Below are 20000 nucleotides of genomic sequence, written 5' to 3' on the forward strand. Positions count from 1 at the left end.
ACGGTCCGGTGACCCGATTGGTCACTGGCATGTCACAGCCGGCGTTCCTGGCTGGTCAGAGGAAACTGCCGATGACCAATGACCATGCTCCCCCTCTGCCCCCCCCCCCCAGCAACCGTGCAACACACACACATATGCACAATGGCAACTTCCCGTCTCATCGTGGCCTTTGGACACCTGCATGTCTGTCAGCAGGAAGCTACTGTGCTGTCTCCGAGCCGCTCGCCAGGAAAGAATTTCTCTTTTTTGCTGACGGCGGAACCCGTCTGTCAAACACGTCGCTCCAGCGCCGTGGCAGAGGGACAAAATAAAGCTCGTCTTTTGACACCGCGCGAGAACGACACTGCGTTTGAAGCCGCGTTTTATCTATTTCTGCCTGCGACCCCGAATAGTTTGGTTAGCGGAGCGGCCGACCAGAGGCATTTTCTTTGGAGCGGAGAGAGGAATGCGGCCCCGCTTCTCAGCGCTCGAGCGTCGCCAGCGGCATAGCAGTGGTTACGTGCGGTCGGCAGACCTGTAACTCATAGCTATGACAGGTGTGAGAGACGAGCAGGGGACACAAGAGGTGAAGTGCGCCGTAATACCCCTCTGTCTCCCACTTAGTCTCGTCTAGCGCTCACGTCTGCTCTCCTCAACTGTTACAACCTGGGTTACAACTGCTGCAGCTTGTGTGTGTGTGTTCAGGTATGATGGTGGACCAGTACTGCCATCATTTCCCAACTATTAGCCGTAGCTTATACATTGAGTTAGCACAATTTCTTCAGCTATGTGGTTAATACACGGGGGCAGTTGATATGTTATGAATTAATTTGCATAATTAACACTGTCCTGTGGCTTATACACAATGTGGCTAATACACAGGAAATTGCTGTACATTTTGACTTTACTGTCAGGTTTCTGTTGTAACTGTGTTATAACTAATGTAATATGCAATGGTTGAACAACTGCTTTGTTGTGTGTGTGTGTGTGTCCAGGTATGGACGTGGACCTCGATCCCCAGGCCATGGTGGGCCAGTACCCAAGCCCAGACCAGTACATGTCCCCGGGGTCGGAGGACGACGAGCAGGGCTGGGTGTCGTGGGCCTGGTCCTTTGTGCCGGCCATCGTGAGCGAGGACGAGGAGGACGGCGAGGGGGGGTTCTACATGGAGGGGGACCAGGGAGAGGGCGGTCCCAGCGGCCCTCAGCAGCACACGCCCAAAGAGCCCGTAGTGTCCATCGGCTTCTACTGCACCAAGGCATCGGTCACCTTTAAGGTGAGGACACACACACACACACACACATACACACACAAACATACAAACACACACATACAAACATGAATGACAGGCCATTCATGGATGTCCACCAGTACACTGTAGCACACAAATTAGACACACACACGTGCAGACGACAGAGATGACACATGTCTTCAAACATGCACTAGTACAAACATTCACACCCTCCCCACATACGCACACTGTAATTATACTCATATCTACACACACACACACACACACACACACACACACACACACTCTCACACACTCACATACTGTACAGTAGTGTTCTCTCCCAAAAATGATGCCGGCAGTCAGAGTAGAGAAAACATGTTGAGTCCAATTCTCAGAACAAATTCAATTGTCCCGATCCAGTTGGTTGCATTACAAAGGCACATTCCTCTCACCACCGAGTGTGCCTCGCGTTTCATCCTCCCTCTGAAGCGGCCCTGCTGTATTTTCGTGGGTTTGTGGAGCACAGCTGGACTCCTCTGCTGTAATTAATTCGCTCTGCTCCACTCTGGCCTGGCTCTGCTCTGCTCCGCTCCGCTCGTCCTTGTTCTGGTTGCCCCAGCACGCGGGGCGCTCGCCGAGGCCGTAAAGTTTTCCACATTATGGTGGAAGTGTGGCAGGAGTGCGGTGGTTTACCTTACCTCCAGGAGCTTAATGCCGACCTGATTACTCTTGACTGAGATGCCTCCGCAGAGACAGAGACAGAGACAGAGACAGAGACAGAGACAGAGACAGAGACAGAGACAGAGACAGAGACAGAGACAGAGACAGAGACAGAGACAGAGACAGAGACAGAGACAGAGACAGAGACAGAGACAGAGACAGAGACAGAGACAGAGACAGAGACAGAGACAGAGACAGAGACAGAGGACCTACGGAAGCCCAGAGGGCCCAGAATTCATAAAGCCGGAGCTTCGCATGCAGAGCCAACCGGTCACATTAATGTTTTCAACATTACACCCGCTGTGATTGCTATTCAGAAAGCAGATAAGTGCAGTAATCCTGCTCGTTTAGCGTAGAATTTTCTGGAATTGGTCCACCGGTCCATTCACTACCTCCGATCAGGTTTCTGCGTTCCGACTTGTGGAACGCCGGGGGAAGGCGGAACCGGTGCCAAGCAGAGCCCGGTGTTTTTCTAATAACGCTCAAATTGGTCTTGTAGTGTTTGGGTTCTTTTAATCAATTAATTGCTCCTCCTGAGCGGTAATTGCAGACAGCTGAATGGTCTTTCGCCTCTTTTAGCGTGCATGGTTTTGCCGAGCCGTTTCATGCCGGAGGAAGCGTTTTTTTTTGTCTGTTTTGTTTTGTTTTCCTCCTCTGGCTTTGAAATGGCTTGCCGCTCGAGTGAACCTGCTGTAGAGATCGCAGTGAAACTAGAGAGAGAGAGAGAGAGAGAGAGAGAGAGAGAGAGAGAGAGAGAGAGAGAGAGAGAGAGAGAGAGAGAGAGAGGGGTTCAGAAAACGGCAAACTTTACCATACCTTTGTCTGAGATCGATGAAAGCTTTTGATCCAAGGCTGGATTGCCATCTGGCGTGATGGCGAACGCAGGCCCTTAACGTTTGATCGAAAAGACAAACAGTCAAGAGGTTTTTTTCTTCGTTTTTTTTTTTCAAGTCAATCATCACTTTCTGACAGACCACCCTCTCAGCTCATCAGCTCCAAACCCTGGTGGTCATGCCTGGGGCTCCACTGACCAGGCCGTCCAGACCCACACAAAGCGGCCCCGTCCTTTTGGTCGCCCCCTTCCCTCGGCTTCTCCTTTTTCCTTTTGGTCAGTGTCACCGCAGTGTAGCGTCCGCTGCCAGCGAATAACACATATTTGGAATAGCGCTGCTAGGAGGTCCCGCTAATAGTGCGGAATTGGGTGCGTATTGTTTCAGCAGGTTTGGAAAGTCCTGGTGGAAAAGGGAAGAGGGGTAGCAGCAGCAGCAGCAGCAGTAGCTGTAGGCTGGGGTTACAGCAGAGAGACTGTGCAACTGGCCTCCGGTGTTGTTTTAGGAGCAGGTACAACCGTCCAGTGTCTGGAGCCAGTGGCGGCCATCTTGGCTCTGGAGAACGCATCAAGCCGGAGCTGGGGGTTTCTCTCTCCGAGCCCGGAGTGCTTCAAAGGGCCACGCTAACACCGAGGCTCTCGCGGCGGGCCCTCTCTCGGGGGCTTCTGGGAAAGTGTTTGTGGCATTCCACACATGTGATGGGGTAAGGGGAGCAGGGTGCGGGGCGCGGGGCGTGAGGGAGAGGGAGAGGGCTCCGGCAGGGGGATAATAAGGCGCAGCTGCTGCTGGTGCACCTGCTTCCTGTGCTAAAGTGGAGGCTAAGTCCTCCAGCCCGCAGACGGCCTTCCCATCACACCTCTGCTCGCTCCCCCGACGCACCGCACAAACACATGGGCCGTGCTACACACATATATGCAGATGCACACACACACACACACACACACACACACACACACACACACACACACACACACACACACACACACGCGCGCACACACACACGCGCGCGCACACACACACACGCGCGCGCGCGCGCGTACACAGCACGCAACCATGCAACATACGCACATACATGTAGATGCAGACACTACATACTTTTCCATACATGAGCACACACATTTTTTTTTACACACACACACACACACACACTCACACACACACATGCACACACACACCACAAATAATCTATTCACAGACCATGAAAATACTCAGACCAATACGCAGACATGAAAGGATGCCTCCTCTGTCCAGTGCAACACACACAACACACACATGTCATCCCAAACATCATACGCATGGCATTCATCCAGCCATCCACACACATATGGCTGGAGTGCTTTAAATGCATCAGATTATCATTTTGGAAAATAGGCTTCCACCTCAGATTGCGTCCTATTCAGATATCCCAAATACGCTTAACTCCGTTTTACTCGGGTCACTCTCTACCTCCCCTAACACACACACACACACACACACACACACACACACACACACACACACACACACAGACACGCACACAGACTCTCTAGTTTGTCTTTCATGCTCCCCAGTGCTCTGAGTGCTGGAGTGGAGACGCATAGCCTCCCGGTCAGTATCAGTGTAGCCCACTGAAAGGCCACTTGAGCCCCTTTTGAAGCCCCTGTGTTTGTTGTCCCTCTAAAGAAGAAAAGCCCAATTCCCACTCCGCCAGGAGAAAAGAGCATACCTGTGATGCATGTCTCTCTGGCCACACAAAGACCCCTCTGGACGCTCCTGTGGTCTTCTCTCGGCTCCACATCTCCACCGAGCCGTGCTCTGTCTAAAACACTTCCCACTGCTCCAGACCCACAGGGACTTCTCCCTCATAAGTCATGTATAACGGTAGTCTTGTTCACTGGTTAGTCAGTTCAGTGTTTAATGCAAAGCTGAAATGGGCTCTCGCTGCCAAGGCAAACTGTGGGGCCTGTCTATTAAGGTGTGCTACTGTGAGCTGATTTGCATCGGCACATGAATGCTGTGATTCTCTAGCAGTGGCCAGCCGTGCTTTCTTTCCAGCATGGCACAGTGCCATATTTAAATGGTTCTTTCTCTCTAGGCAAACGTCAGCTCAAAGACCGAGTTCTGTCTGGTGCCTTGAGCCATGTGATGGTGTGTGATGGTGCTTGATGGCAGAGGTGGGACAAAGTCATTGTTTGGCAAGTCACAAGTTAGTCTCAATTCATTGCCCTCAAGTCCCGAGTCAAGTCCCGAGTCAAGACAGGCAAGTCCCGAGTCAAGTCCAAGTCAAAGGCCAACAAGTCTCAAGTCAAGTCCCAAGTCCTACGGTCTGACTTTCGAGTCCTTTCGAGTCTTTTTAAAAATCGAGTGAAACAGGTATTTTGTCAATTGAATTTGTGTGTGCTGGAGAGATTAGATTGAGGTGCAAATCTGTCTAGCAGAAATGTCAAATGGTATCTCTAGCACATTCTCAATGAAATATAGGCCCTATGTGTTAACATATGTGCTCAATTTGTTAAGAAACCACGGATAGGCCTACACAAGCTGAAATAGTTTTAAAACGTGTGACCATGTTTATTACATTACAAAAATAGGCAAAGCCGTATTGTCATAAGGGGGATACAGATATCTCACAGCAGTGGCAATCCTAGTCTCTGCTCAAACCTCCAGTCCACACACACAGAAAATGGTGTGTCTTGTGTCTATTTCATATTTTGAATTCATAAACTTGACATATTTTGTTAACAATTTATAGCATTTTAGGATCTGCATAATTACTTATAGCTACAAATATTCAGTAATTTGAATACTTCATATTGATTACACTTGTCTTTAATGATATTACAGGGTGGTGTGTATGTCTAATTGAGTGCCTGTCACTTTAAGAAGTACGTGAACGTAATTAGGTTTCATTCGGTTAGAAAAATAGTCACATAGTTCAAGGATATATGTTTTCATTAAATAAAATGAATGTTCAAAAAACTGGCAAGGTAAAGAAAATATTTCTGATGTCATAGAAAATATCTTGCAATGTTAACTTCTATGATTTAGGTAGGTTACCGTGGCATGGCATTGTTGTCCCGTTCACTTTTTCCTTGGTCATGTTTCATTGGGTGGGTGCTTAACTTACTCTACCATGACATGGAGTTTGATATGTATCCAATGAGTAACAACCAGTGCTCAAAATAAAACGTTATAGTAGCCTATTCTCCTCCTGATAATGTTAGTGGAATGGATTTAATGTGAATGTACACAAAAAGACGCAGTGGCTATATGATACAGCGCATGTTTGAGGTGAAAATGTTCCACCTTTTAAAAGCCTAATCCTAATCGTGGTTAAATCCATCAATTAGACACCAGAATCAGTAGGGTAGGCTACCAGTTTTGTTTCATAGTAGCCTACCAGGCATGTCAAAAGCAGGCTAGGATGAAGCTGGGAGGAATTTAACAAGTTCGACACAGTCAGTCGTTTCTTGTTGGTCTCCACGTAATTTTTGTAGGCAAACGAATTAACGAAATAATCTTAGGTATCATTTTGCTGGCGCATTCACGTTCGTTGTCTGGCCCTGCGTGTTGTCTATCTTGTTCTGCGTGGTTGGCCGCTGTCGAATCAAAACAATCTACAGTAAGTGATTTGATTGGATTTTGTGCCGAATACGCGCATTGTCTCACGCACAGGCGCACACACATAAATATAGATAGATCAGTCCGTGTCTACATTTTATCTTTTTGTCTTTCGTTTTTTTATGGGAAGTAGCAAGTCTTTACAAGTCAATAGGCGCAAGTCCAAGTGAAAGTCCGAGTCATTGATGTTAAAGTCCAAGTCGAGTTGCAAGTCTTTTTATATTTTGTCAAGTCGAGTCTAAAGTCATCAAATTCATGACTCGAGTCTGACTCGAGTCCAAGTCACATGACTCGAGTCCACACCTCTGCTTGATGGCGCTCCCCTGCTCCCCTGTCTAACGTGGTGTGTCCCTTGTGTTGTGTTCTTGTGTCCCCTCAGCTGACGGAGACGCAGTCGGAGAGCAGCTACTACAGCCCCCAGAAGGTCAAGTCCAGGGAGGTGCTGTGCGTGGAGCAGGAGGGCATCACCGTGGAGGTACGGTAACCAAGACGACCACAACAACAACAACAACAACAACAGCAACAACAACAACAACAACAACAACAACACTCCTCTCCCTGATTTCCAGTTCTCAGGCTCACACACAAAGCGTTGCACTCCACTCTCTAGAACTACACAACACTGTAGTTCTTGTGGTCCATAAGGCTCACACAAGGCATTAGAGTCCAGTGTTGTCTGCAAGGCCAGGCATTTCACTGCTAGACATCACAGCATCATCTGAGAATTGACATGGTCTATCTGACATGTCCATAAATAGTTTTGCACCACATCATTTAAAATAATATGATTTGGTGGAAAATAATAACGTTATATTATTTCTGCAAATAATAAAAAATAGCATATTTGTAAAGCCAGATCGAGCTCGCTAATTCCCAGGTGATGGCAGCACAGGGCTCCAAACGAGATGACACAACTGTGGTCTTGTCCATCTCACTTCTATGTTCCATAAAAGAGCGCATAAATCAGTTTTTCCTGGAACTCGGCGCATTTTATTTCTCCAGTCAGGATGTCATAATTCAAAGCTCCCAAAAGATACTTTTCAAAGCTCCCTACATGACAATTATGCGTGTCATACAGCGCGGTTCCATTTTGGAGACGGGCGTATCGTCTCCTCGTGTTGGCTAAAAAGCAATACGGGACAGAACAGAGCGCTCTTCAATTCCAGAGTGCTGGTGGGAATCTCCCCTCCGAATGTATGGATCGTGTATACGTGCTGTAAATCAACTGTCTATTCCTCCTGAAGCGCGTGACTGAAGTATGCAAATGAAGTTTCCACCGGAGTGTTGGCGCGGCCCAGTGCGCGGCCCAGTGCAGTATGAGTGTGAGTAGGGTTGGGGTCAGGTCTGTGGGAAAGAGCAGCGCTTGATGGTCACTGGCTGTGACTGGGAGAGCTCACAGGAGAGACGCGCACCTGGAGGAGGGCCTGTGTTACCCATCACGCGTGCATTCTTCTCTGGGAAGGAGGACCAGGGAGGAGGAGGAGGAGGAGGAGGAGGAGGAGGAGGAGGAGGAGGAGGAGGAGTGGGAGGGGGGGGGACCTTTTCGTGATCCCCTGGCAAGCGCTGTGCCTCCAGCGGTCCAAGTGTCTGTCCGTGCGCGTCTGTCTCTCCTCGTCTCCTCTCATTCCTTCCTTTATTACGGCTTTATTAGCTCGTGTGGTACTCTCCTCTCCTCTCATCTGTCCTCTCCTCTGCTCTCCTCTCCGCCGCTCCTGAGCAGCCCTCACTCCTCACTCTCATTCCTCTCTCAGCATGGTCATCAGAGTGCTCCAGGGGACCAAGACCACTGCCACGGAGAGAGAGAGGGAGGACAGAGGAGAGAGAGAGGGAGAGAGAGGGAGAGAGAGGAAGAGAGGGAGGAAGAGAGAGAGAGAGAGGTAGAGAGAGAGAGGGAGGGGTTGGTAGGAGGGTGCAAAAGAAATGTGAAGGGACATTGAAGAAGATGGAGAGGGAACATTACATGGAGAGAGTGAAAGATGGGTGGAGAGAGAGAAATGGAGAGGTGGAAGAGAGATATATGAAGAAAAATTCTAGAAATTGTGGGATACAGAGATCTAAAAAAATAGGCAAAGAGGTACAGAGAAATTGATTAAAGGACAAGAGAGAGAGAGAGAGAGTGTGAGAGTAGATGATGTGAAGAGCGAGTGAGAGTGAGTGTGGGAGAGAGTCCATTCCGATCATTTCCCCGTCCCTCCTGGGTGCGGAGGTATTTTTATACCTTGTTCTCTGGGATACTGATTACCTGCTCCGCTCCGCTGGGCTCAGCACTGGGCTGCCCTGCTCTCCTCTCCTCAGCTATGCTCTGCTCTGCTCTGCTCTGCTCTGCTCCACCGCTGCTGCTGCTGCTGCTGCTTCCCAAACGCTCCAGCAGATGTGTGCACTCCCCTTCCAGCACATTTCACTGATATGGACACTGGAATGGGGACCTGGAATTAAACCTGCCTTAAGTGTGTGTGTGTGTGTGTGTGTGTGTGTGTGTGTGTGTGTGTCTGTGTGTGTGTGTGTGTGTGTGTGTGTGTGTGTGTGTGTGTGTGTGTGTGTGTGTGTGTGTGTGTGTGTGTGTGTGTGTGTGTGTGTGTGTGTCTGTGTGTGTCTGTGTGTGTGTGTGTGTGTGTGTGTGTGTGTGTGTGTGTGTGTGTGTGTGTGTATGTGTGTGTGTGTGTGTGTGTGTGTGTGTGTGTGACTTTGTGTGTGTGACTTTGTGTGTGTCTCTGTGTGTGTGGGAGCTGATGTCCATTTGTGGTATTTCTTTTGTGGTGTTTTCCCTTGGGCTCTTTTTTGTCTAAATGTGGGAGCCTGTTTGTTGACACATTTTTAATACTTAGTTCTATTGGATTCCTAGTCTAATTTCTGCTGTGTGTGTGTGTGTGTGTGTGTGTGTGTGTGTGTGTGTGTGTGTGTGTGTGTGTGTGTGTGTGTGTGTGTGTGTGTGTGTGTGTGTGTGTGTGTGTGTGTGTGTGTGTGTGTGTGTGTGTGTGTGTGTGTGTGTGTGTGTGAGAGAGAGATGGGGAGTCACTGTAAGCTTTATTTTTGCTGTCCAGTGAGGAGGGGTGGGGGTTGGAGAATGAGGCCTTGTAATTACTGTGTGGTGAAGCTGAAGGTTTTACTGGTCGGGCCTGTTCCCCGCCGAGTTTGGCTCTGTGCAGCTCAACCCCAACGAGATTGGAAGAGGGGTGGGGGGGTGGGGGTGGTGTGGTGATGAGGGCGGTGGTGGTGGTAAACCACACCTTCACCCCCCCACCCCCCTCCCTAACCCCCACCACTCACCGAGTGAGGGAGTTTTATTAGTAGACCTTAATGAGATAGTAACCTCACCCCCGGCCACAAATGAAGGTAGACGTGCCGTGCTCGGGTAGCTTATTATGCTCGGGCTTTATGGTGCATTATATTGAATTTTACATGCTCTTAAAGCTCGCACCCAGAATGGCCCACGCCAGAGAGAGAGAGCTTCACTGCCTCCTCAGGAGCTCACAGGCGCGCTGGAGGTAGAACTGGGAGCAGTGATGGGGGCATGATGAGTGTGTTCATTCATACCCTCCCTCCTCTTGCCTGTAGTTTCATAATGCACTTGCACATCAGCATGCAAGTCAAGGATGTATGTCATGTGTCTAGAAACTGTCTCATTCACCCTCTTGTTCTCTCTCTCTCTCTCTCTCTCTCTCTCTCTCTCTCCATGCAGGCGCTGATGAAGGGCGAGCCCTTCTTCGACTGTCAGATTGGCTTCGTGGGCTGTCGGGCCCTGTGCCTGAAGGGCATCATGGGAGTGCGGGACTTTGAGGAGAACATGAACAGGCGTGAAGAGGTAAGAGAGAGAGAGATTAGGCCATCGGCCATCGGTCAACAATACCCCGCTCTCCCCTGTCTCCCCGTGCTCCATCACCCTGGACACTGCCACACATTGTTCCACTGCTGGTCAGGTTACATTCACAATCGGAATCGGCTTTATTGGCCAGGTTTGCAGACAAGGAATTTGACTCTGGTTAATCTTTGCTCTCAAAGAACAACATTCAAACAAATAAAGCATAAAAGGAGTACAAACAGAACAGTAAGAATAGAATGAAGGGCAGTAGACGTATGGCTATGTATAAGAATAAATGCAGTGTATACATTTGCAAATAAATAGCCACTATGGGTGGGATACGGTAATGCAATTGTCCGGAGGGGGAGTGCAGCTGGGAATGTCCACCTTTTTGTTGTCCCTAACCTGTCAAGGTTGCCATGGTCGTGGACACCTCAACAGGCACAAGCAAGATGCAGTATACAATTGAAGAGGGTGGGAATAGTGCAAAAGGGGTCTGTAGAGATTTTTGCAGCCCTTTTCCTGACCCTGGACCAGTACAGGTCCTGGACGGAGAGGAGTTCAGGTCAGCTCCAGTGATCCTCTCTGCAGCCCTAATTGTCCATTGCAGTCTGGCCCGGTTCCGTTTGGTGGCTGACCCAAACCAGACAGTGATGGAGGTGCAGATGACAGACTGAATGATGGCTGAGTAGAAAGTGGTCAGCAGCTCCTTAGGCAGATGAAACGTAGCTGTCTCAGTAGTATAACCTCTGCTGGGCCTTTTTCTGGAGAGCGTCAATGTGGGGACCATTTAGGTCCTGTGAGATGGTTGATCTCAGGAACCTAAAGGAATCCACATGGGATGTGTAGACATTCTCTGCTGACCTTCTGGCCTATATTACTAATAGATGTTATTTATTGATATCTGCTGTGTCAGGGTTAGGAAAGGGGTGGGGGGAGTAAAATAGACATGAAATTAAGGAACCTTGAAGGTTTGTAAGTGTCTCCAAATGATGTGTTCAGTATAATGTGTTTTAAAATGATCACTGGTGTAGGCTCTGTAGATTCACCCCTACAGATCCACTCAAAAGGAAAACATGAGAGGACTGATATTTATCCGGGGCAGATGGCGTCCTTGTACAGTAATATGTGTGTGTGTGTGTGTGTGTGTGTGTTGACAGGATGCTGTATTCTTCACCTGCGGAGAGAACCTGAGTTCTAAAGGCATGACCTACCTGACCAACTCCCTCTTTGACTACCGGAGCCCTGAGAACAATGGCGTCCGTGCCGAGTTCATCCTGGATGGGAACCTGCACAAGGTACCGTACCTCTCCCTGTGCTGGCCTCTACGCATTACTGCACACACAATACTCATGCACAAGTTTCATCTACATATTATCACTGTCTAAGAACATTGCCAGAGACCACTACTGATGTAATTCATGTTAGTTAGCACAAATAACCTAATGATTTTGCACAGTTTTGGCAGAAGTCAGTTTATGTTGGGGATGCATAAACTTTTAATACATCTGAATTTGAAAAAGCTAAATTCACTGGCAACTTCCAGCTCTCCAAAGTGATCCAGTGAGTTGCAGGGTTTAGGGGGTTCATCCGTCACCGACTGTTGCTATCAAACAGATCAAGTAGCAACTCGGGGAGGAGGGGGGGAGGGAGGTGGCCTACTCTGTCCCAGGTTGCCATATCAGTGTCAGACGTCGAAACAAAAAAATGTGTGTGTTCCTCCGAGCTGTCCGAGCTGAAGGGGCAGGGAGATGAATGCCCCCTCTCCAGCCTTATCAGAGGCGTGTCCCACACAGCACCACCTGTTCACACACACCGCGGCCCCTCCGCCTGGTAGGCAAACAGAGAGCCCGGGCCCAGGGGCCCATCAGTCCTCCCCCCGCAAACAGGGGCGTCCGCGACCGCCAGGGTGGCCCTGCTCGCTCTCCCCACTCAGGTGCGCTTAGGTGCGAACGCTGGCCGCTTGAGGATATCCTGGGATGAGCAAAAGTGATGGACGATGCCGGACTGTGTGTGTTTTGCGAAGGGGTGGGGGGGCCTGGGGGTTTGTTTGATTGGGCGTTAACAAAGTGGATGTATTTGGCTTTGGTGGTGTTTTATCCCATTCAAGCATGCCATTGCTTTTTTTCCCCTGCTTTTACCGATCAGGGTTTTGCAGAGTTGGAATGACTAACGGTGCCTCAGTGTGTTTGGATTTTAAAACAATTGGGACATTCCTATTTTGACGTTTTCAGACAGAAGTCCGCGTGAGTGTGTTTCGGGGGGAAATTCCGACTGATACGGCCGTATTATGACTTCTCCCTAATACAACACTTCTGTTTGGTAGCACGCTCATTTTCCCCTCGTTTCCACAGGGGGGTAAACACACCTCTCCCATCGATCATTCCTCAAATTGTTATTAACTGCTTCCACATGCGCAGAGCACACAACACAAAAATAAGCAACAGCCCCCAAAACAACGACAAAAAAAAAGCCGTTTCTTGCGAGGACGCCACCTCCTCCCCCGTGGCCATGGAGGTGGCGGGGTCTCGGCAGGTCCAGAGACGAGCATTCCTCTCCTAAATATCACTCATTAACCCCTTCCTTTCAGGAGCTCAAGGAGCTGATAGTGGAGGTGTAGTCCCCCTGTTGGACAGGCAGCAATAGAATTGGCATTAGTCACTCAAGAGGGCCACGGTCACTGATAACCTCCCGCCAATTGAGTCCTGGCTTAGGGGGGGAGGAAGTGTTTGTGTGTGTGTGTGTGTGTGTGTGTGTTTCAGTGGTGTTTACTCTCCCCTCCTCTTCTCTTGTTTGGCAGGAGACCTACACAGAGATAGCGGGCATGCAGAGGTTTGGGGCGTTCTACCTGGATTACCTCTACACAATGGAGAATGGCGGTGGCAAAGGTATTGTCTCTTTACATGGCCGCCCCCACCACCCCCCACCCCACCCCACCAACTCTCAGTCTGTGTTCTTGTGCTCCCCCTTTCTTTTTCTTTTCCAAGAGCCATCTATCTCCCTCCCCGTTCTCTCTCTCTCTCTCTCTCTCTCGGTTTCCCTCCCGTCTTCCCGCTCTCGCTCAAACGAGCCGTGCGCCTTGCGGAGACAAAAGAGCGTGGTTTGTGCGCAGCGCCCCCGGCCCCTGACCCGCGTGTCCTCTCGCTCACCCCGACCCTTACCTGCAGGCCACCTGAGCTGAGCCCTGCCGAGCTGTCACCACTGTTTAGACAGCGCTCACGCCTGCTTGGAGGCGCTCGCTTTCTTCTGCGTGTTAATACACTTCCCTTCTCACACCCCTCTTTCAGTCTCTCCCTTCAGACGTCCCTCTCTCTCTCTCTCTCTCTCTCCTTCTCTCTCTCTCTCTCTCTTTTCTCTGTCTGTGGGCTGCCTCTGTGTCCTTCTTTCTCTGCCTTTACCTGTGGCTGTTGAGAAAGTGAACAAGCCCTCTCGGCTAATTAGGTGTCACTCAGTGTTCTTTGGGTCGGGGGCAGGTGAGCGTCAGTTTAAAATACCTGCTCAAGATGAAGAATCTGGTGTGTGTGTGTGTGTGTGTGTGTGTGTGTGAGAGAGAGAAAGAAGGAGAGTTTTTGGGTTTATATCATTTCTTTGTAAAGATCAAGTGTTCTGCCCCTCCCAGCTCACTAAGATATTTGGCATAGCCTTTGATCTCAGTTTTTTTGGTTAGAAGTGCCCCCCCCCCTTAAACACAGACAAGTGTGTCTTTGTGTGCAGTTAATCCAGACAGCGCTGTCTCACTCCAACTAATATAATCAAGACTCACCTGTGGTCACGTGACGTATGCGGGCACTAAGGCGGCGTGAGCGTACACGCAGGCGTGCAGTGCACACTTTCTCCCAGTCGGGGGTGGGGGGGGACGACATATGAATTAAAATCCCATTTGGGGTTTGAGGTTTTGGCGAGGTGCGACGCACGCCAAACACGGCAATTAAAGCAGCGCCTTGATGAGCCTTCAGGTCACCAGATTGGATCCAGCCGGAGTGCCGGCGTTGCCATGGCGAGGGTCTGTGGCGCACATGTCACCGAGGGTCATGCAAACAGACGGTGAGGTGATAATGGATCCCCGCTGCACGGGTTTGTTCTCTTTGATTGTTTCCAAGCCCCCCCCCTTCAGTTGATTCGACCTAATGCCACAGATATGCGGTCTTGTCACCCCGCGCAAATGAAGCCATTATGGCCCAGCATTGATTAAGAGGCCATTCATCTCACTTAGGCTAATGAGCTAACGAGGCAGGCACTGGTGCTGGCAGTGACTGATGGGCAAAAGCCCTTCATCTGGAGGAGATGGTGTCCTGGAGGTCCAAAAAGGACCAGCATTAAAAAGGAATAAGAATGTTTTGTTTTATGTTAAGTCAGATTTCATGTGTTGCTCTTGCTATCTTTTTGGGTTGTTAAGCCTTATTCTCCTTCCTTTTTATTAATTAGTTTTTCATTCATTCATCCATCCATCCATCCAGTCTTCCTTCATTCCTTCTCTCCTTCTCTCTCTCCCTCTCTCTCTCTCTCTCTCTCCCTCTCTCTCTCCCTCTCTCTGCTGAGAGCGCCGTCACCTTTGCCTTCCCGCTCATAATCACCTAAATGAAAAGACAACACAGATACTGTGGGCCTCAGCTGTCAAACTCATTTCAGAACAGAGGGATAAGTGTCAGTGGCCTCTTCCAGAAGCTCTAATATTACACCCTGTGATCGGAATGCCTCCCCTCCCCTCCTCCTCCTCTCCTCCTCCTCCCCCTCTTCCTTCCCCCCCCTCTCCTCTGACCGTCCTGCGGCGACCCAGGCAGGCGAGTGGCCGCTGCCACCGGAACCGCAGTCTTAAGCCGGGTCAACGTAACCCGAGGCGGGCTAGCCTGGCCCTCTCTGGCCTGGCCCGGGCTGGACCTGACTGGCCCCGGCTGGACTCCGAGGCCCGGTTGACTGGACGTCGGAGTCACGCGTTTGCTGGGAGCAACCGAGTGAGAAAATGGAAGACACCTCTAATTCTATTAAATCCCGCCTAATTTCCATCCCTCAATCCCCCCCATCTGCTCTAAGTGCTGCCATATGTTTGATATTAGGCTTAATCCACCCCAGCCAAAATGGGAAAAGGAAGTGACATCGCCTGCTGCAACTCTTTTCATTCTCTTTCTCTCTCTCTCTCCCTCCCTCTCTCATTTCCCTCACTATTTGAACCCGGTGCAGCGGGGAGAGTGGAATTTGCCTCCACGTCTGTGAACTCTGGGAAGTGCTCGGTGTGAAGAGAGCAGACTTAATGAATAGAGAGTGGGGTTTGCTCAAGCACTTTGTGCCCCCCCTCCTCCTCCTCCTCCTCTTCCACACTCCCTCTCTCCCTTTTACCTTCAATTTATCTGCTTTATTGCAAAGGATTGTGGCTTTAAGGCTAACCTCTGTTTTGTCTGTGTAGAGTGAAGGGACAGCTGTGTGTGTGTGTGTGTGTGTGTGTGTGTGTGTGTGTGTGTGTGCAGGATTGAGCGGACATTTGGAATATCCATTTCTCCTCGGGGCAGCGTTGAGCAGCGTGAGCACCGTGCGCTTGCTCGTTCGCTCGCTCGGCCGCCGGGCCGTAAAGCCGCCAGCCGTCTCTCAGGGCGTCGTTTGCGTGGCGCGGCGAGTGTAAATCAGACCCCGTCCCCGCCCCGCCCGCCTCTCGGCTGCACGGGCGCGCGACCCCCGTTAAACCCGGAGAAATGATGGCTCCCCCCGCACGGCCCAGCCCAGCCCAGCCCCATCACGCCCCGGGCCCAGGCCGCCCGTATCCGCGCCCAGCTGTCAGCCGCCGGACCCCGGCCCCGGGAGTGTCTTGCCATGCTGAATCAGAAAGCAGAACCACAGCCAGAACCACATCCAGAACCAGGGCTCCATCCGGGATCGGTGGGCCCCCAGGTGGCCGTGGAGACACTGCTCCCCCTGCAGATGCTGTCCACTCCTCATCCGCTCCTCGTCCGCTCCTCGTCCGCTCCTCGTCCGCTCCTCGTCCGCTCCTCGTCCACTCCACCGTGCCTCTGCTTACTCCTCTGCCTGCTCTGGTTGAGGTCACGCTTCATTTCACTGTGTTCTATTTGTTGATGACTTCATGTTTATTTTTTAGGTGCTGCTTTGGTGTGTGTGTACGTGTGCATATGTTTGTGTGTGTGTGTGTTTGTGTTTCCGTGCATATGTTTTGGTGTAACCATGCATATGCAACTTTGATGTTTCTGCTTATGATTCCTAATCAACATCTGGTCATTAGCTAGAGTACATGGGCCCATAAACTTGTACTCATCTGTTTAACAGAGAGTGTTTGTGTGTGTTTGTGTCTGTTTGTGTGTGTGTGTGCGCGCGCGCGCACGCGCATGTGTGTGTGTGTGTGTGTGTGTGTGTCAGTGTGTGTTGGCTCTCAGGACTTGTCGTCGGCGGGTAAGGAGGAGCCGGTGCCGCCGGTGCAGGAGTCGTCTGTGAAGCGTCTGGTGGTGGGGCCCGTGGACGTGCGCCTCCAGAGCAGCGCCGTGCACCGCATCCTCAAGATGGTGGCCTGCGCCCTGGACCACGAGTACGAGCCCTACTGCAGAGACAAGCCAGGTGAGACACACACACACACACACACACACACACAATTATACACACAGAGACACACACACACACACACACACCATCACACACACACCATCACACACACACACACACACACACACACACCATTACACACACAGAGACACACAAACACACACACACACACACACAGACACACACACAGACACACACACAGACACACACACAGACACACACACAGACACACACACAGACACACACACAGACACACACACAGACACACACACACACACACACACACACACACACTCAGACACCATTACACACTCAGAGACACACACACACACACACACACACACACACACACACACACCAATTGCCCTGCCATTGCATTACGTGTGATGCTCTGTTCTGTTTTTGTTATACCAGCTACCTGCCTAGTCGGAAATGTTTTGGCAGAACAACATTTTTGATTTAAAACATACAGTTTTTGTAATGCCAAAATGACACATTTGAATTAGAATGGAGAGAGAGAGAGTCCAGGAGAGAGAGCGTGAGAGAGGAGGAGAAAGGGAAATGGAAAAAGATGGAGAGATAGAGAGGCCACATGCACACTTGCACAGCGTGGCAGTGATGGCACAGAGAGAGAGAGAGAGAGAGAGAGGGAGGGAGAGAGACAGTCGAAGAAAAAGAGACAGTAAGTGAGAGGACAAAAGGCCAACAGGAGAGAGAGAGAGATAGAGAGAAAGAGAAAGAGAAAGAGAGAGAGAGAGAGAGAGACGGCCATCAGCGGAGCCTTCCACAGGCCCAGGAACTCTCCAGCAGCCACATCTGTGGGAGCCATTGCTGTGTGAAAAAAGCGTCCCACTTCACATGAGGGAATGCGCTCCATAAAGCCCACTTTAAGAGTCTTTTCACACCTTGGGCCGCGCTGGTGAGTGTGCTCTGGTCTCTCCGAGGTCTCGCCTCGCACAGCGACTGTTTTCCTCCCTTTCCGTCCGTCCTCAAATGAAAAGCAACTCTCGGAGTCGGAGCACTCTCTCTCTCTCTCTCTCTCCCCGGGCCCCGTGTCCATGCCGGTCCACATCTGCCGCGTGCGCCCGCCCGCCCGCCCGCCAGGGGCAGCCAGCCATGTTTTGGCAAAAAAAGGCACCGCCGCCCCTTAACTGCTGTGTCATCACAACGCAACCGACCAATTACGACCTGTCACAAAACCAGCCGACCAATTGTTGGGCTTGGGTAAACAGGGACCGGGTTTTTTTGTTTTTTTTCTTCTCGTGGGGGGGTGTGTGTGTGTGGGGGGGGGGGATTCCGGGAGCTGGTGGCCAGAGCAGAGGCCCCCGCTCCGCTTGGCGCTTTGGCAGCGCTGCGGTTTTTGATTAGCCTCGCCACGGGATGTTTGGAAAGCCGCTGCGCCCGATGTGCGTATGGAATTTCGGGGAAGAAATGAGTTTGAATTTTGCGAAACCATAACATCCGTTGCTTTCAATTATTGCGCATCTGCAATAAATAGAGTAATTAGGGCGCATGAAAGGGGGCTCGCTGCGGCGGATTCCTTCTGCCCCTATTGTGTGTGTGTGTGTGTGTGCGCGCGCACGCACGCACGCGCGCGCTGCTCCAGCCAGGAGGAGGACGGCGGCTCGGCTCATCTCGTCTCGTCTCCGTGGAACGACGCGGACCCAGGGGAGAGAGACGGCGCGTTGTCAGGAGGTCAGGTCCAGGCGGGAGGAGCGTGCCCGTCCGTTCTCCCCTGCTGTCTGGTAGTCATTTGCTGGACAGCTGCTCTGGTGTTGTGTTGGGGTGGAGGGGGGGGGGGGGGGGGTCAGCCACCCTGCGCGTCCACCCTGGAGAGAGGGCAAAGGTCGGAGGGATGACAGGACACTTCTTTTTGTTGTCGTTGGTCCGGGGCCTTGTTTTCTCTTTTACTTTCTCTCTCTGCCCTCTCTCTTCCCACTGCCCCCATCTCTTTCTCTTCTGTCTCTGTTCTTTGCTTTTCCCTTCTGTCTTTCTCCCTCTTTCCCTCCCTCTCTCTCTCCCTCCCTCCCTCCCTCTCTCTCTCCTCTTCCCTCTCTCTCACCTTCCTCGCCTGCAGCTCAGGAAGATCCGCTCTCCAGAAGAATCCGAGCCACGGCGCGCGGGGCCAAGTTGGCGCGAGCGCTCGAGCTTTTCAATAAGTGCCTGACCTCCTTCTCTAATGCAGGCCACTCCAAGCAGCAAATTACTCGCAGTGTGTGTAGCGCTCACTCGCCCTGTCTTTTTTTTTTTTTCGTTTCCAACAGACCCTTTGCCAAAGAGCAGTATGTTGAAAGGCCCGCGTTACATCTGTGATGAGGCCATCCTTTCTTCTGCTCGTCTTTTTTTGTTTGTTTGTTTGTTTGTTTGTTTGTTTATTTATTTGCTTGTTTTAGTGTCTGTCTGTCTCCACGGGTCGCTGTGTTCTGCTCGCGTCTGCCGAGGTCCGGGGGGCTGCGAGGTGGTGCGTGTGCTGTTAGCCGTTAGCCGTTAGCGGTCGTTGGCGGAGCGCGGGCGGTGCCAGGCCCGGGCCAGCGGGGCTGCTCTCTGGCGTGGGCGGCTGCCAGAGTGGCGGGGAGGCGCTGGGATCAGGTTTAAAGCCCACCTCGGAGCGCTGCAACAGCATCCAGCTGAACTGCCCCTGACCCAGCGCGCGCGGGACAACTCTGGCAGCGGCGCCGGGCCCGATCCGGGGGCCCACGCACCGCGTCCGCGCCAGTTCCGGGGCACGTCCGGGCCAGAATCGTTAAAGGCGTAGGCTTGTTCCTCATGACTCAATTTGCATAGCATGGTGCGAACATTACTGAGGTTACGGGTCCAGCACCCAATAGCGCACTTGCCAAGTAGATATTTAATAACTAATCTGCGCTCCAACTGCACTTGGATCAGACATCAGTGCGGAGGAAAGTTCTGGTCCGGACTCTGGTGTTCTGCCAGATCTGTTCTGGGGCCAGATCGGTGAAAGGGCTAACTTGCCACCGGTTTCTTCTGGCTTAATCAGCGCGGTGAGGTGCTAATGTTGCTAACAGGTTGGGGGTCCAATCCCTGGTGGCCCATGTGCTGAATAAATGCACACCTGACCTTACCTGTGCTGCAAGTCGCCGTGCGTCATGTTGGGTAAAAGTGTCTGAAGGAATGAGTGTAAGTGAAGGTGATTAGGACGTGAATGCAAATGGACATCTGAACCAAAGATTGTAGAGCGCTAAAATCTTTGATCTGAATTAACTAGCATCTGGGGAGCAGACTGGGAGGCTGAGGCTGAGTGTAGTGGGGAGTTCATTTTAATAACTGTTGTGTGTGT

At 51.2% G+C, this 20000-nt stretch overlaps 1 protein-coding gene across 2 annotated transcripts in view; it reads left to right on the top strand.

Moving 5' to 3' along the window:
- The window catches only part of LOC134082664 (intermembrane lipid transfer protein VPS13B-like), a 360061-nt gene that overhangs the window by 44522 nt on the left and 295539 nt on the right, over positions 1-20000 (top strand). For both annotated transcript variants that reach the window (XM_062538539.1, XM_062538538.1), the window contains exons 8-13: positions 975-1255; positions 6743-6838; positions 10043-10165; positions 11323-11460; positions 12963-13050; positions 16523-16717. In XM_062538539.1, coding sequence (XP_062394523.1) covers positions 975-1255; positions 6743-6838; positions 10043-10165; positions 11323-11460; positions 12963-13050; positions 16523-16717 — 921 coding nt within the window. The remainder of the gene's footprint in view (positions 1-974; positions 1256-6742; positions 6839-10042; positions 10166-11322; positions 11461-12962; positions 13051-16522; positions 16718-20000) is intronic.

The sequence above is a fragment of the Sardina pilchardus genome, chromosome 6 (genome assembly GCF_963854185.1).
Source record: "Sardina pilchardus chromosome 6, fSarPil1.1, whole genome shotgun sequence".
NCBI lineage: Eukaryota > Metazoa > Chordata > Actinopteri > Clupeiformes > Clupeidae > Sardina > Sardina pilchardus.